This window comes from Clavelina lepadiformis, chromosome 2, assembly GCF_947623445.1.
Source record: "Clavelina lepadiformis chromosome 2, kaClaLepa1.1, whole genome shotgun sequence".
NCBI classification, from domain to species: domain Eukaryota; kingdom Metazoa; phylum Chordata; class Ascidiacea; order Aplousobranchia; family Clavelinidae; genus Clavelina; species Clavelina lepadiformis.
Genome location: NC_135241.1, coordinates 17,747,809 through 17,764,312, shown reverse-complemented (window position 1 = coordinate 17,764,312; position 16,504 = coordinate 17,747,809). Strand labels below are relative to the sequence as shown.

At 35.3% G+C, this 16,504-nt stretch overlaps 2 protein-coding genes across 9 annotated transcripts; one reads left to right on the top strand and one right to left on the bottom strand.

Moving 5' to 3' along the window:
* The first annotated feature begins 1,108 nt into the window (after positions 1-1,108).
* On the top strand, positions 1,109-5,466 carry LOC143445631 (protein FAM81A-like). The gene is made up of 9 exons (XM_076944876.1): positions 1,109-1,388; positions 3,024-3,117; positions 3,240-3,377; positions 3,716-3,819; positions 3,984-4,113; positions 4,186-4,299; positions 4,432-4,560; positions 4,686-4,816; positions 4,884-5,466. Exons 1-9 carry the CDS (start codon positions 1,333-1,335, stop codon positions 5,071-5,073), a joined length of 1,086 nt encoding a protein of 361 aa, XP_076800991.1. The 5' UTR covers positions 1,109-1,332; the 3' UTR covers positions 5,074-5,466.
* Positions 5,347-14,550, bottom strand: LOC143445629 (zinc finger RNA-binding protein-like). Of its 8 annotated transcripts, none has more exons than XM_076944868.1 (20): positions 14,349-14,548; positions 13,423-13,546; positions 13,122-13,187; positions 11,872-11,983; positions 11,703-11,782; positions 11,485-11,553; positions 11,148-11,360; positions 10,676-10,930; positions 10,455-10,572; positions 10,138-10,368; positions 9,847-9,992; positions 9,553-9,722; positions 9,159-9,324; positions 8,787-8,965; positions 8,482-8,656; positions 8,192-8,336; positions 7,363-7,466; positions 6,213-6,308; positions 5,879-6,088; positions 5,347-5,743 (listed from the first exon to the last, which is right to left on the bottom strand). In XM_076944868.1, exons 1-20 carry the CDS (start codon positions 14,396-14,398, stop codon positions 5,570-5,572), a joined length of 2,883 nt encoding a protein of 960 aa, XP_076800983.1. In that variant the 5' UTR covers positions 14,399-14,548; the 3' UTR covers positions 5,347-5,569. The 8 variants fall into 8 exon arrangements, with proteins under 8 accessions (XP_076800983.1, XP_076800984.1, XP_076800985.1 ...); XM_076944869.1 differs by having other exon boundaries at positions 11,482-11,550; XM_076944870.1 differs by having other exon boundaries at positions 11,485-11,550.
* Between the last annotated feature and the right edge of the window lie 1,954 nt (positions 14,551-16,504).

Genomic DNA, 16,504 nt, shown 5'->3' with positions numbered 1-16,504 from the left:
ATAGCGAGCAAATGCCACGCGTAGCATTAATCAATGCAGACACGATTTAAAGTAATATGTCCAAAAGACAAAAACACTGCGTGGTGGCACTGTGGCCGCCACATATTTATAGGAACTCAGTACGTAAAACGCTCCTTACAACAGACATTAAAAATACCTCAAGACTGAAGTAGTTATTTGAGTAGTAGCACTTTAGAAACGGTAAGTGTTCATCCAACTTTCGGAATTAGCTGAAAGCATTACCTTTGTCAGATATATGGCTTCGTATTTTTTCTGGCTAACCAAGTGGGCCAAAATGGGCCCAGGAATTCGCTATTCATGCGTCTTTGACCTAAGTTCTAACAAATTCGTGTACGGCGTTATGTGACAACGATTTTTATTCTTAACTTTATATATACGTTATTTTTTACATACTCACTAGTCACTACATAAGGGTACAACACCATGCAGATATAACTTAACCCCCTTCATATTACCGTGCTTATGGGAACTTATAGGCCTACTTAATCTTAAACATATAGCGCTTAAATAAAAAAAAAACCAGTTGGCCAATTTTAACATCATATTAAACACGAACGCAAAAGGGAAAATAGGAATTCTGAAACTACTTTTAACTTACTTACTTGAAGGAGTGTATCTTATCCTCATCTTTCAAGTAATGATAAAACATTAAAAACCAAAGGGACTTTTTTTTGGCAACGAGCCATAAAACTCTAGATAACATTGAGTGAAAATTCTGGAAAGCATTCAAGCGGATCTCAAACTCAATTGTGGAAGCAATTTCAATTTTTGAATTGGAATAGAAAAAACAAGCTTCAGATCTATACTGTTGATATCACGCATAGTCAACCCAACCATACATGTGTAATAACGGAAAACTGCCCATGTAAAAATAGGTCAGGTCAATCTCAACGTTAATTCGCAGTCAGTGAATGCAAAAACACGACTTGGACAAATTTTTGTGTCTTGGAAAGTTTTTATAATATTCCATCAGTTAAGTTTGTTTTTCATAAAAAATTTTACCATTATCCCACGAATATTCATTATATTTTGAGATGCTGGCTGTTAAAGTTAAGGGTTGTGAGATGACTTGGATTGACCATGATGAACATTATGGCAAAATGGATTTCTCCCAGTGTTTTTATAACAGCTACATTTAATCACACCAAGTGTCATAAACATCGAGATTGATGACATACCTTGCAATAGCAACAGTGTGCAATGTTTCTGTAATCTATTTTGGCTGACGCGTCGAAGAATACTTTTGCTAAGAATCAAGTTACACTGTTCGGTATTAAATGAACAGTATTTCCAACTGATTTCCACCACGACATGTCCGATATAGTGGAAGTGTACAAAGATCGCGGATCAACTATTGTTGTACAACGGTGAGAAGCTATATTACACAGGTTGTTCATACTTCATCACATCAGCCATTTGTAGCCAGGACTATACATGCAAAGCTAGCTAGGCTAGATAAAGTTTCTTATGAAACGTCACACTGTAACTATCGATAGTTTATTTACCATAGGCTAACAGACCAGTTATACAGCATCGTAATGCGCTAAACATTTCTTCGCAAACTATGGTTTGTTGGACTGCATGTCCACTGAGAGTCTGTGACCGACGCTATGCGGTCAACACTAGTTACCAAAGCATGAAAGTATGCAGGTGCAAATGAAATCATGTACTACTTGTTTGTGGAGCTGCAAGAGTTTGAAAAAACTAAGATTAATATATATATGTTGTAATGTTGATGTTGCTAATGCTAGCTTATTACTGTACATCCTTTATTAATCTTGTTCTTTATTGTATAAATTGAGAAAGATTATATTTAAAAATGGAAACGAATAGTTTTTTAAACTCATAGCAACCATTACCAGCTAAACATTTTATTTTGTATTAGAGTAGTACAATTATCAGTATGCTTGCAGCACACAGCAATTAAATCCTGGTGCAAGTTACCATATTCCTAATATTGTGTTTTTATAAGAGACAAACCTATATTTTTAGAAGATTTTCTTCCATTAGCTGTTAGCAGATGTACAAACGCAGTAAAAAAATAAAATACGTTGATCAACGTAATATGAACAAACATGTAATAGAATACTAATTGGTCTAAAGTTACAAGTCAAACTGGACAATGGAACAATAGAAGCTTGTCAACTTGACTACGATTTATCTAAAATTTCTACGACTCAAAAACAAGTTTAAATCGGTTTCGACAAATCACCTACCGAAATGCATGTAAACAGCTAATGATTATGATAACGGAAATTTTTTTAATTTGAAGTGTTTTGTCATTCTCAAACAGATGCTTTGTTATGTTATAATGAACATACCAAAATGTCATAATAAAGTACTGACTGGTTGTCGTATCAACACTAATTGCTGAGTGTCTTGTTACTTTTTTCTCATCATTATGAATTATAGCCTAATCATAATTTGATCAATATAAATTATTTGCTTATAGTACCCCAAGGACACTGTTCCAAAGATCCCAAATGTCGCACTCTTAAAAAGTTGTCATGATTGTACCACTGGTTTGTGATAAAAAATGAAACTCACTTTTCACTACCTGCGTATGAAATGCCAGCTTGATGACAGCTTCGACAAGTTATCACCATTACCCACATTTTTTTAAAAGACCAACCATAAAAGTACGTTTTTAAACCACCACTGCCAACAAAAATACATAACAACAGCTCATGCATAACAAAAAATCTTGACATCAGTTCTGTTTTTCTTTTCTACCTTGAAAATTATTAAACTTGTCATGAAAAAGTTAAATTTACTTACACAACTACTTTGATTGAAGTGTTTACTTGGAAGTTGGTACCACAGTTCCCATATTTCCATTAATTGCAAGCAGTCTTAATTTGATGCTTTATGACTAGCAAGGTTTGAGATAAGCACAAACATCCTAGTAAGCTATCATAATTTTTCTTCAGAATGAGGATAAAGATTATGATACAGTAATTTTTTATGCTGCACACAAATGAAATAGTATTCTTTCTTTGAAGTTCACCTAAAAATCGTCGCAAAATAAACAATTTGGAGGATCGCATTTGGCAACAGGAAAAAACAACTCAGGCACTTGTTGAAAAGGCGTATGAGGTGCGTGGACATAATTTCAATTTTGTTTTACACTTATTTTATGCAAGTTACATTTGTTTTCTAAAGGCTAATAGGCTATACTGCCCATTTTCACATATCATGTTTTTAATATTGGTACATAGCTGAAGGAACAGTTGACAGAAAAATTTCGACCAACAGGAATGGATGCTGCATTGCAGCAACTTTGGCATGAACATATTCGAACTATCACAAGCACTGTAAAACAACTAAGTCGAGACTTGGAAACAGTGAAGTACGAAGTAAGACATTTAAAGCAACTATCTGTTTCACTAACATAAGCTTATCTATGATGTTAAAATCAGTTTATCTTATATTACCCAAATTCTAATCTATGACCTATCCTAATTAACCTTAAGTTAATCGTTTCTTTTGGGATCCTGAGGCATGTAACCATTTACAGGAGAGTAATCTCACATACTGCTGTAATTCTAAAATACCATTTTGCAAAACCATACTTACATTTTGATATAAATGAGCCAAGGATAGATTAAAACTAGACGTGATTTTTTGCAAATGTTTTGATGTATAATTGTGCTGTTTCAAACTTTGCATTTTATCTAATTTAATCACTTTACAGATTGCTTTGCGTGACTCACACGTGCAGGATGCAAGTTTACAAACAAGAAATGTTGGAAGTCTTGCGCAAGCAGGTGTTGCTGATTTAAGAGGCAGAGTTGTCAGGTGTGAACGTTTTTAAAGTTTTTATTGAATTGTTGAGTGAAGGTACATATTCAGGCTCCCAACTGCTGAGCATAGATTGCGCAAACGACAGAAATTACTGGTATCTGGTCCATGTTGAATATCTTATATTTTATAACCTTTAGTTTTCATTGTAAAATTTACAGATGTGACACATCAATTTCTCAGCTTGCACATGATGTCCGCTTAGTAACAACGACATCACAGCTGGAGACAGACAGACTGAAACAAGCTGCTGACAACAACAAGAGTAAAGCAGAGCAAATGGAAAAAGAAGTCACTGAAATTTTTAAGTTTTATGAAGCAAATTGGGTTCAACCGAATTTTTACTGATTTCTTGCCTTACAGATAATAGAATTGACAAAACGCATGGATTATTTACTAACTGAACAAGAAGGTAAAATAAGGACCATTAAAGGAGACAGTGATCAGCAGATGGAAGTGATAGATTCAAGAATAAAAGTAATTATCGTACTGGTGATTGTTCATTGCATTAAACCACTGCATTTTGAGTCATTTTGATGACTTGAGCTATTATATTTCTATTGTTGTAGTTTCCATTATGTTCTTTAATAGAGAACATAATTGTTACAGCATATTTTAGAAGACATCCGATTAACAATGGAAAGTAACAAGCGATGGGCTGAGTCTGAAAGGTTAAGAATCGAGCAGCAGTTAATACAAATAGTTGAAATGAATGCATCAAAGGCTCAAACTAAACAGGTAATCATGTGATTTACATCTGCATCGTTGGTCCATTGGGCACATTCTAATAAAATCACTTTATCTTACAAGAGCCAATCTTACAATATTTTCAGTGTTGTTTAATTTTATTGAAAAACTTGCAGGAAAACTTTGAAAGCAAGATGCTGGAGCGCATGGAGTCTCTACAACGATCCATTGAAGAATGCCGGGAGGAATGCAAAAAATGTTGTGAAGAGGTTAACCAAAAAGCACATAAAGATGATGCACTAAAAAGGTACTAAACTTGTTCACCTTGTTTGTTCATTGTGGACTAGATCAGTAGTTTTGCTATTACATTTCAGAATTGACAAACTCAATGCTCATATGGAGACTGAATTCAAAAGGCTTAAAAATGAATATCGAGATGGTTTTGAATCCGTGAAAGAAAGCATCAATACCACCAACAGGTTGGTAAATGGAAAGGTAAAACTGGTCAAGGATGAGTTGTCAAGAGAATTAACCAACGTAAAAAAGATGGTGGTCCTTATTTAAATATTGTCAGATTATGTTTCTGTCCACCTTTTTGTGCAATTTTGTCATTAACAGCACTTTAAAAATTGCCGTTTTACACTTACCTGTACACATGTGTTTTGTGAACCTAGAAAAAAACTAGTTGCTTTTATATGTATATAATAAACGTTTTCCAAGCCCCATCTAATTTAGGCTTTGTTCATTTCTTTCTTTCACAGTAAGTGGTCCATGAGTGCATGCCTGTTCGCATTTATTATGTTTCCCTAAAAGCCTTCTGAGTAAATCTGTTGTTAATGTTGTCACTCATGCTGTTTTATTACTCGTGTAAAAGAACAAATTCCTTCCGGCAGTATTACAATTACATGGCATGCAATTAAAACTTGTAGAAATAAAAAGAACAATTGTTTTACCCACTACCACGCCTATAGTAAGCATGAAGATAACTGACATAAAACAACAAACACAAAGTGAGATTAACAAATGTCCTGTGTGTTGAAGCAGCCCATCGGGGTCAGTTTTACATTTCCTCGACTTTTATTCTCTTCCCAAGCATTTCTCCATCAGTGTCCTGCTTTACACTTTCCAAATTCTCTCCAGGACGCTTCTTCACTATGCCGGATTGCATTGATAATATTTGATCTATTCCCAGCACTTTATGTATGTTTCTGAAGGCTAAGAGCCGAAGTGCATGCTGTGAAATGAAAATTCTATATTGTTGGTGTTACAGAGCAAATAATCACTTTTGGAAAACATAAAACGTTATTGTTGCACATTACCATCTGGAATTTTTTCAGCAAATCACATATTACAGTTCACTTCCACTAACCTGAGCTGATGCAGTGATGTCCTCCCTTTCCTGGCTTGTGAGTGAGGTAGCAGCATCCACGGGACTTCTTTCACACGGATCTATAAGACCTGGGCCTCCAGGAAGCAGGACCCCAGAAGCTATGGCTTCAAACACTCTTTGAAGTGCTCCACTAGGTGATAACGGCAGTTTTGCACTGGAAACAACTCTTTCAACTATAAGTTCCACAGCCTAAACAAACCCAGCATATTTTTAACATACCAACATACCCACTGAATAAACAAGCATATTAAAGGCCTATATAGGCCTATATAATATATATTTAGGTCTAACTATGAAACTATCAAGCAATTACCCAATTTGACAATGGTGTCCACGTTGGGACTCTAACACAAAGATCCTTCATAATTCTTGTAACAATAACACAGGATTGCAATCCATTGGATTTGGCCTGAATTATATTATTTATAATAGTTAAAAATATTGAAACTGAAAATAGCACCAAGAAAAAATAACTATGTTCCAATAGTCTTGTCAAAGAAGGAACCTTGAGCAGAAAATAAGGTTAATGTAATAAATGTGAGTAGCTAAAACCTGATCTTTTATGTACAGACATCCAGTTCAAAAGAGATGTAATCAAAGATTACCCTAGGAAAATACCTTGACCAATTATTCCAGTTTACATATTGCCAATAGAACAAAATATTTTGCTGTTGTTCAAACAGTTGAAAAACTAATGCTAGTTTTACTAATACTATGACATTATTTTTACTAGTGGCTTTGAAAAAAAATTTTGTTGTAAGATTATTTTATGTTATGGAATCAAATTTCCTGAAATTAATAAAAAAAATTTGAGATTGGAGAGCTGGGTTCCATTTCTTAATATGAAAAACAATCCTTGTCTGCTGTACAACTACCATGTTGATGATACCAAAAAAGTGTTGAAATTTATCTCATATGTTTATTCTTGGTTTTCATGTGAAACAGCTAACCGCAACATCAAGATGGTTACTGAGTGCTGATAAAATGCATAGGTTTACGCAGATAAAGATGTCATTAGAGATATACCAAATCAAACATGAATCAAGGAAGAGTAATAAGCTAGTTAGTAGTAGGGTGAGCTAACTACTCTGCTTTTCCTTTCTCAATCACCCATTTATCATTAAAATAATTTTTTGAAACAATGCAATTTGCTTAACAATAATGTTAGGTAACAGCGACTTGGTAACTTCTAAATGAAAATATATTGTTTGGTACAGATAAAAATAAATTCAAGATTTATTTATGTCTCCATCAAAGCACAGCCCAGCATAAACACGAATATTTTGCACTAATATTGACCTTGTAATCCAACTCTTGCAAGCAGATATGGGCTAAATCCTTTATTTCGCATAATGTAAAAAATCAACAGGAAAACGTTGGAGTTTTCACATCAAAATCATCTCTTTTGAACTGGATATGTTGTATATCGGCTGGACAAAGCTGAGCGAAAACTGAAGCCAAACCTGGAACCACTTGGAGTGGCGAAGAGCAGCGAGAGCTAAACAGCATTTTTGCCGATCCAAAATATCAGGCGGGTCTGGCTTCTGACCGCCCTTTGTTGTAGAAGCTGCACAACCAAGGGAGGACAACGTGGGATATGCCACAAGAGACAGCAGAGGGTTGCCGTAGGCAAATGGCGTAAAACGCAAAATAAACAAGATCATTATTTAACTTATACCAAGTTTCAGAATATAAGTTGAAGAATGATATTCTTCGAATGATAGCCTTGGTTTGACAATGTGGTACTATGACAACCACCTGTCACACCAGTGGCCCTCTGCTGTGAGTTTGCTTTGATGGAAGGCTTTGAAGTAATTATGTTAACCCAAACAGAAAACACTAGGATGGAATTATGATATTATTTTAAATTCATACATTCCTAAGCAAACACGAATCCTAAATTGCAAATTATACAAATAACACAGTAGACTAAATGACCATTAGAAACACAGATATCACCAAACCGTGAATTTTAGCAACTTGGTCAGAAAGAGGGTGGCTAGTAAAATGTGTGGTGATATCTATAGTGGGCTTCTGTTCAGGTTATGAAAGCATGCAACTAAATTTCAAAGCCTTCAAATTAAAATTCAAGAGTTTTCATGGCTGACATTAACAAACTTCACTCATAGCAACACACCAGAATATTATAACCTGCAAGGCGTAACAGTAACCATTGCTTAACTAACTGTCAAAGGCAATGGAAAGAAAAGTGCAGTGGGAGTGCATATGGAATCAATACACCATTCATTGAATTGGTAAGGGTGTCCACTTGCAAGAATAAAATAAACTGACCTGATGCCCCAATTTCCTCTGGAGGTCTCATCAATGTTGACGTGAGGACAACCTGAATCTTTACTTGTGGCTCACTCGAAGTTATAAGGTTGATCGAACAATCCAATACATTGAGTTTCATTGTAAACTTCAGGTCATCACAGGTCTAAAGAAAAGACACAACTTTATTTTCTATCACAAGTTAGGCAACAAATTTCAAATTATTACAGACTATTATAGAGGTTTCGTTTCAAATACTGCTCTATAAATGCCTTTTCAAAACCTTAACAGAATATGACCAATGACCATACCCCTAACTGTTTAGGCAAGTTGTCAGCAACCCTGGTCAGCATTCCAACAGTCGGTTTCTCATTGCACATCAAGACAAGTTGAACATAAAGGTCACCCCTTAGCAACAATCCTTTAGCAAGAGCACCAATGCGTAGGACTGCCTTCAACAATCTTTCTGGTTGGGGCTTCTTTAAACTGTTGTGATGTAAGCTCAATAATTTAGTAAAATCATGAGCTGTGACAGCAGAGCATCGCTAATCAGAAGGAGATTTTATAATCCCATTTCACAGTTGTAGAAAACAACAGTTTAATTCTTGCAACTAACTTGTTAGATAAGGAAGCTGTGTAAACTTTCATTTCTTGCTGATGAATGGCATTTGACACTTCTTTCAACACTCCTTCAACGAGTTGCACTGCTTTTTGGACACAATTCAACTCCTCCTCTGTAGGATAAATCTGAGCATGCTTTGCCAAAACATGCTGATCATCAAGTGTCTTCATTTGCTATCAGACATCAAAAAAAAGATGCAGTTTAAAAACTAAAAAAACATTGAAAAAAGAATACAAACACATAACACCATGAATAGCAAATAGAAGTGTTTTCAAGAGTTGCAATGAGTAACAAAAATTATTATTTATGGCAATTAAGTTAATTACATTTTAAAAATAGAGGAAAAGCAAACAGAATTTCACTAACCTGTGTTCGAACTTGTGCACGCGGCTGAAAGTACCTCAATATGGGTTTGCGTGGAGGCAACAAATGGGTGGGTGGCGGAAGGTTGCGACGTCGATGAAACTCCATTTCTTCTTCATATTCCACCAAATCTCTTTGGTATTGATAATACAATTCTTCTTCATACAGCCTTGAAAAACAAAATCTTTGAACACCAATTCACTGTAATATGATTCAGGAAATGAACTAATGTTTGGATATGGATGAATGAATAAAATGCATGAACGAGCTTGGGCATTGAATAAACAGTCAGAAACAGTCTTTCTTTCTCAAGCAACTTCCCAAAGTTTCGTGCAAACTATAATAAACTTTACACCAACAGTCGTGAAGTTATACAATGATTGCTGATGTGCTTTACTTTATTTCAAGTTCTTCTTGTTTCTGCATTTCAGCCTTCAGTATCTGCCGTTCTTTTTGTTTTTGTCGAATTGCTTCCTTGCGAGCTTCCTGTCGCATTTTCAACATCATTAAGCTTTTCTGCTTTGGATTTAACTTAACGTCCACTTCAATGCTTGGATCAACTTTTTTCTGTGACATTTTACACATACCAAAGTATTAGTTACAATAAAAAAATCAAAAGCCTAACTGATACCATTGGTTGTAATAAGGAATGCTTTGGATGTGGTTGCATAAAAATCCAACACATTATTACCTTGTAAGAAAGACGATGCCTCCGACCACGCACATGTAAGTCACGTGCACTTGGGTCATTGAATTCACATTCACACAAACTACATCTGTATCGAATGACGCGGCCATCTGTCCACACTTGTTCAACATAACTCTCACCAACCGGCCCTAAAAATTATTAATAATGATTTGTAGTAACAGAAAATATTAGTTTCGACTACTATTAACGTAGTCATGAATATTGTGTATCAAAATAAACACATATCTTAATATCAATTAGGAAGGAAACATATTTAAAAAATGTTAAATTTACCATTTTTTGAAGTTGCGTCTTCTGACAGAGCTGGTGCTTGTACTGGAGGAACACCTGCACTATATTCACGTTTTACTTGCACCACCTTGGTTGGAGGCTCAGCTGGATTTCCGTTGCTTGCTTTATTTGATGCAGCTGAGTTCTGGTTTCCAACACCCACAATTGGATAAACTACTGGTGTAGTGTCTGCTTCCTTCTTACTTGTATCAGAGAGATGAAGAGTACTACCACCTGCATACATGTTGCTGCAGTTAATACAGCAAAATTCTTAGGTTATAGAAGCATTGCACATTTACACTTCACAAAACAGGATTTACCGACGAAATTGATCTTTTTTGTTTCCAACTTCTTCTTTGCTATAGCTTCACTGACCTGCTTGTTATCATGCTCCTTATATGTGGATGGCAATTTGTTGTTTGCAGCTTTAAATTTATTCTGCATGAAAAAAGGCACATTACACTTCTGAAAAGCTATGTGGTTAATATAGAAATTATAAATTAGTAAAGTTGTAATAGAAGTATGAAAATGAATTTTGCACCTCTCTAGTAGGAAGTTCTTCCTCAGTCATTTTCTTTTCACGGACCAGGTAATCACAAAAATCCCAGGCAGCACGAGTCTGCGCATCCTTTTTATTACTCGCGCTTCCCTTACCAACATATGAAAAGCCAGGAGCAACCATTTCACAGACATATGTTTGACGATATGGTGAGTTGCCATGAGCCATAATGTTATATTCTGGCCTTGTTCTCTCCTTTCCAAGCCATGCATACAGATAAGCCTTCACCTCAGATGCCTGCACAAAAAAAATTTTACAGCTTTGTATGATTGGTTTTTATCCAATAGAAAAAAATTATTTACTGCTGAAGTATTGTGTATCATTGTGAGAAAAAAAAGTCAAAACATTACTATTGCAGTAATTTTAATATGACATAATGTACAATACAATAAAACCTACAAGAGATTGCTAAACCGTGCATGGCATGAAAACTATAGGTGTGCAAACAACCTACCACTATAGGCTTGTTTGGATCCTTCACTTGCTGCATTCTTTTCTGTTTCCAATATGGCATATTTTTGCTTTGAAAATTCGATGGCCCACCACCTCCTTTATGATGTTGATTGTATATTGATGTTGCAGCACTTAGAAGTGCCTTCTCATAATTAGAAACATTTTGCTGCTGAGTTCCAGTTTTGCTAGGTGCACTGGAGATGACTGTAGCAGTCTAAATGTAAAAATAAAAGGGAAATAAAATAATTCAAATGTATGTGATCATGAATCTAAGTGATACCATGCAACTGCAAAAGGACACATGTTACAGTATTGTGTATACTCATGTAACTTACCACCTGTTTTGAAGGAAAATTGTTGATGGAGTTGTTTCCTTGAATTTGTGTCGTTGCTGGAATAGCTACCTGCTAATTAAGCGAAAAAGAATAAAGACCCTTAAATATCGAATACCAATTTCAATGCAAAATCTACAGTAACACATTGAATAAAAAATTCGTTACAATTGCACGTAAAAGACAACTATTTTTTTAAACTGAAAACAAATAGTAATGCTCACAGCAGTGGCAACTTGTTGTTGGTTGAAGTTGGCACTTACCCCACCACCTGCATATACCTGCTGCTGGCTTCTCTGACCACCTACAGCAGGTGATATAAGGTTTTTAAAATAAATTTTTGAAATTTCACCAATCGATCAACTTGATTACAAACTTATTGCTCAGACTCACCAGCTTGATTGTTTGAATAAAATCCTGGTTGATTGGGACCTTGTGAGGTGTTGTTTGACCCGCCCGCTTGTTGGTAATACGTTTGGGACACTCCTTTGTTAAAATTCCCTTGCTGCAAAATAAATATTTTTAATAACAGACTTCCAAATGTATATTACTTAAAAGATATAAGCAAAATTATGATTGGTTTTAGCAATGCCCATCAAAAGCTAAAATCACTATGCAGTATTATGTATAGTTATTTAATTAGTAACTAGAAGTTCTCAAGGTTCCCAAGCTTAACAGCTTTACAGTCCCAACTTTGTTGGCTGCATATTTCAGAGAGCTAAATATTATTTTGTACAGTAGAACTGTATTTTCATATAGATCTACTTCCTGAGCTATTTAGGTTTCTGCTTAATTCAACAATTGATTTTAACTGATTAGTTTGAACAGTTAACAAAAAAGACACATTTTCCCTTCATGGCAGATTTCTTGGCAGAATTCTGCCTGGCAGAGGCCTCAAGTAGAACCTGTACATGAAGGCACAGCAATTCCATGTACAAGCCGTATATCTAGTACCTATTTTGGCATGATTTGTTAATAAAGTAAAGTTGAACAAAGAGGTTGCATATAAAAATGCGGTTCTTCAGTGTTTTCATGCATGTTATTTTGTTTTTAATGTATTGCATTTGGCATTGACCTTAGTTAACCTCATTTAGCATGGCCATTGACTTTAGAGCCGGTAACAAAACTGAAGTGATCATAAAAAGGAGCAACCATATCACAAGAAGTAGGTCAAGTGTGTTGCTAAATGTAAGGTTTTGTGTAAAAATATTTTAAAAATAATTGAATTTCAAGATTTGTTAAGTTTTACTTTTCTTCACTGGTGATTGAAAAAAAAAAAAACTATGTAGTATTTATGGTGAAGTGAAATGGCTGTTTGCTAAAAATAGGTTATTCTTTCAAGGATGGGTGTGGAGCCAGTTTTTGCGGTTGTGATAATTAATTAAACAACTAATCTTTGGCCATCTAACAAACAAAAAGTAGGTTACGACTGAATGCTAACATCACGTGAAATCTGAAATGGACAAAAATGAAAAAAGCATTGATTTTATGTAGCATATGAATAGGAACTGTACTACGTGCAGCAACATCTAGTAAGGGCCAATCCACATGTAACAAGTAGCAATCTTGGGCACTGGAATAATTCACTAGCACATATATGTATCTTCATCATTGACAAACAACATTATATAAGTCTAACATACCTGTGTTGAAGAACCATAATTGTTATAGGATCCTTGATATGATTGAGAAGAAACAGAACCTCCTTGCTGAAATGTTTAAAAACTCATACAAATTTATAAGAAAATTTAAGATTTAATATAATCTTTGAATTTATAATTTATAAAAAAAAAAAAATATTCAAAAACTGTTCAACATAATTCATGAAAAGACTTTAAGCAAGATTGCATTGAACATCATCCTACCACTTTATTGAAGACAACAGCATACATTCTTTGATAGCATTTCACTCAAAAAACTTTTTCAAAATGATTAAAAACTTACTGGTCCATAAGTAACATAAGCTTGAGGTTGCTGAACTTGATGCGTTGCACCACCAATAAATGGACCTTGCTGTGAGGGTTGTACACTAAATGCTGCTCCCCCATAATTTCCTGGATTAGTCACCCTAAGAAAAAAACAACACATCAAAGTAGCCGCCACCGTAAATAAACAAAAGCTATATATTTATATAGCATAAAATAGAAAGTATGGGACAAGCGCACATTTTTTTGGCATTTTTATTTTTTATATCATATTGCCTTATTGAATTTAGAACTGTTCACCAAGTCCACTGAACAGGAGCAAGTGTCATTAACACCTTGCCAAGGGCATTACAACAGTACTGCCACTGGGTATCGAACATCCCTACTGGAAAGTACGGCAGTTTTCGATGAGAAATCGTGTGTGCAAGTTTTGGCATGCACTGAAGCCTCAATTCTTTGTTTATTTCAAATTGCTGTTAAACATTCAGTTTTTCTATGTTTATTCTAAATCGGGGTAAAGATAAAAAATTCAGCGTGCGTGTTGATGAATCTCATGTCTGCCGCTGCCACCCTGAATGGAAAGTAGCCGATGGCAGTTTTCGAAAAGAAATCCTGCATGCAAAGACGCAAATTTTGGCGTAATGGCGGGCACTGAATCCTCGATTTTAGTTTATTTATTATAAATTGGCGTTCAAACAAACAGTTTAACTTAGTTTGTTTATTAGAACTTGGTGTAAAGATAAAAAAGTTCGGCGTGTATCTTAATGAATCTCGTGTATAGACCTACAGCTGCCCTATTTTCCACTATTGTCGCAAATGAAAACACGTCACATTACTGCGAGGCCTCGGCAACCCTCGGCTACCAAAACGGCTTGCAATTAGTTTAAATAGGACTCCAAATGTTAAGCACATAAGCCATACACAAAAACACAAAACTTTACTTGCCCGTATGGTTGGTTGCTTCCAGTGTTGGCATAACCATAAAAGTTTGCCATTGCCGATTTTACCAGTCTATGAGTTTGTTTCTAATTGTAAAAATGAGCTTGCCGTTACCGTTACTTAGCTATTTCTAGATTCTTATTTACCGTTCAGCCAATAATACTTCACCTGCTGTACCGTTATACGGTTATAGGATACTGATGCCTACAGGTTACCGTCTGCAAATTGCCATGCGCCTTTAGCGCCCCATACCGATAGCGAAATTAGTAATGGACAAAATTGTCGGGTACAGAGACTTTAAATGGTATCATAACCATAAATAATATGGAATCTTACTCTTTAGCCTAGGACTGACAAACGTCTTCAAATGGCTTAAACTTAGCGGTATTTCCTCACCGTTCGAGCCCCAGTTATCGAGTTTGTGATAAATATATCAATTAATGTAATATAAAATTGTGTACGACATAGAACTCTCGTCTATCGAATCAGCGAAGCATAACACTTTGTGACGTAATCGATGCTTCCCCTGTGCGTGCATTTTGATTTATTCAGTCCTTTTTGGTTTCTACGTTCAACGCCGTAACATGTCTTTGTGCTGTTGCTGTCACAATGTTCTATCTTGATGTATTCGTTCAAAGAAGCTTCAAATATAATCAGATTATACAGTTGTCGAGGTGTACAATTGATTCTAAGATTAAGAGAAGCGAAACAACGACCTGAGACTCATTTATTATCGAGGACTACAATTCAACAGACAAACTTTGTAATTGAAGTGGTCGTCTTTACAGGCTAAGGAACGATAAACAATCATTTCATTACAAGTTATTCTTTGAGTTTCGATTGACACGTATTTTAATTTTTGAATTGCCCTGTGGCCTGTGCCAACTGACAGTGTTCTTACTAGATGGTTTTTGTTTTATTTACTTATTGCTTGATCGATTGTTCGTTAGTCTGACTCCACTGATATGCATGTCAACGTCAAACCAATGTTACTATACACACTAAAAAGTATGTCTATCTGAAAATTGTGTTTGTGGAAATAACATGATAATTTTTTCGGATGTAATTGCTACTACATTTCGGAATATAAGAATTTAGACCTTTCATAAAACTAGATTTCCCAAAAGAGAACTTTTTATCAGAAGAACGATTAAACCAAGATCAATTCTGTTTATCCTTTTGCTATCCAATCAGCTAAGGCCACCCGTTCAATATATATGGTGTGTCACAGAATATCATCTTTCTAAACAGTAACAATCTGACAACACCATTTACGTCACAGAACTATGTCACAAGAACACTTCTAAATTCGTAACACTCTAAAAGTAACAGAAACACTTGTAAAGCAGGTTACTCTACCCCACGGATCCGTGTCATAGCCTAGTTAAGCTGGACAGCTAATGTATAGCAACGTAATACAACAGGCACATTTTTCCTAGCCAGAGAACACACAATCACGTATTAAAAACGCCAATTATCTAAATTATTATAATTCACTATTACAATCGCCATAAAGGATTCGACTTGGCTCGAGTCACTACTTCTAAATGAGTGATATGACTCAACTCCTGAAATAAAATTGACCTGACTTGACTCGAGCCTGACGATTTGGTTATGACTTTGCTTGCCGATATTCCAAACGCAAGAAGCATAATTCTCTTGAAATACGCGTACGTTTTACTCCTGCAAGCAATACTTTATCCCACTCTCGAAGTAGGCCTACATCTTAATCGTACTATATGCAAATACTGCTACTGCAAATAACCTATATTATAACGCTTTCTTATAGTTTTCTCAAACTGTATTTTATTCGAACGATACATTTCTTGAAAAACTACAGCGCAGCTTTTGGTCTGTCTATCAATTTAAACCTTAAATAAACCATTTCTGGTCAACTCAAGCCCCGACTGCCCGGTTAATTGAATTCTTATCTGCTAATCTTGTGTCTTTAGCCCTTTTGAATAAACGGGATTTTATAACTTGACAGGAATTTACTTTGCTTGGTTTGAATTGACCTGGGACCGCTTCTAGCACTTCGCTTGTCACGTTAACAATAATTTGTATAACATACCGAGAAGTCAATTCACATTGTGACTACTGTACATAAAGGAATAGCTGCCGTCCACATTTGAGATGTGAATTTGTAAATAGTCAGCCGCTAG

Bases quoted from the DNA above. Each gene is read 5' to 3' on its own strand.
- LOC143445631 (XM_076944876.1), top strand. From the start codon at position 1,333: ATGTCCGATATAGTGGAAGTGTACAAAGATCGCGGATCAACTATTGTT. The intron at 3,118-3,239 runs GTGCGTGGACAT...ATTGGTACATAG, and splicing joins TTGTTGAAAAGGCGTATGAG to CTGAAGGAACAGTTGACAGA. The intron at 4,561-4,685 runs GTAATCATGTGA...AAAAACTTGCAG, and splicing joins CAAAGGCTCAAACTAAACAG to GAAAACTTTGAAAGCAAGAT.
- LOC143445629 (XM_076944866.1), bottom strand. From the start codon at position 14,398: ATGGCAAACTTTTATGGTTATGCCAACACTGGAAGCAACCAACCATAC. The intron at 13,547-14,348 runs GCAAGTAAAGTT...TTTTTTTCTTAG, and splicing joins GGAAGCAACCAACCATACGG to GGTGACTAATCCAGGAAATT. The intron at 13,188-13,422 runs GTAAGTTTTTAA...TAAACATTTCAG, and splicing joins CTTATGTTACTTATGGACCA to CAAGGAGGTTCTGTTTCTTC.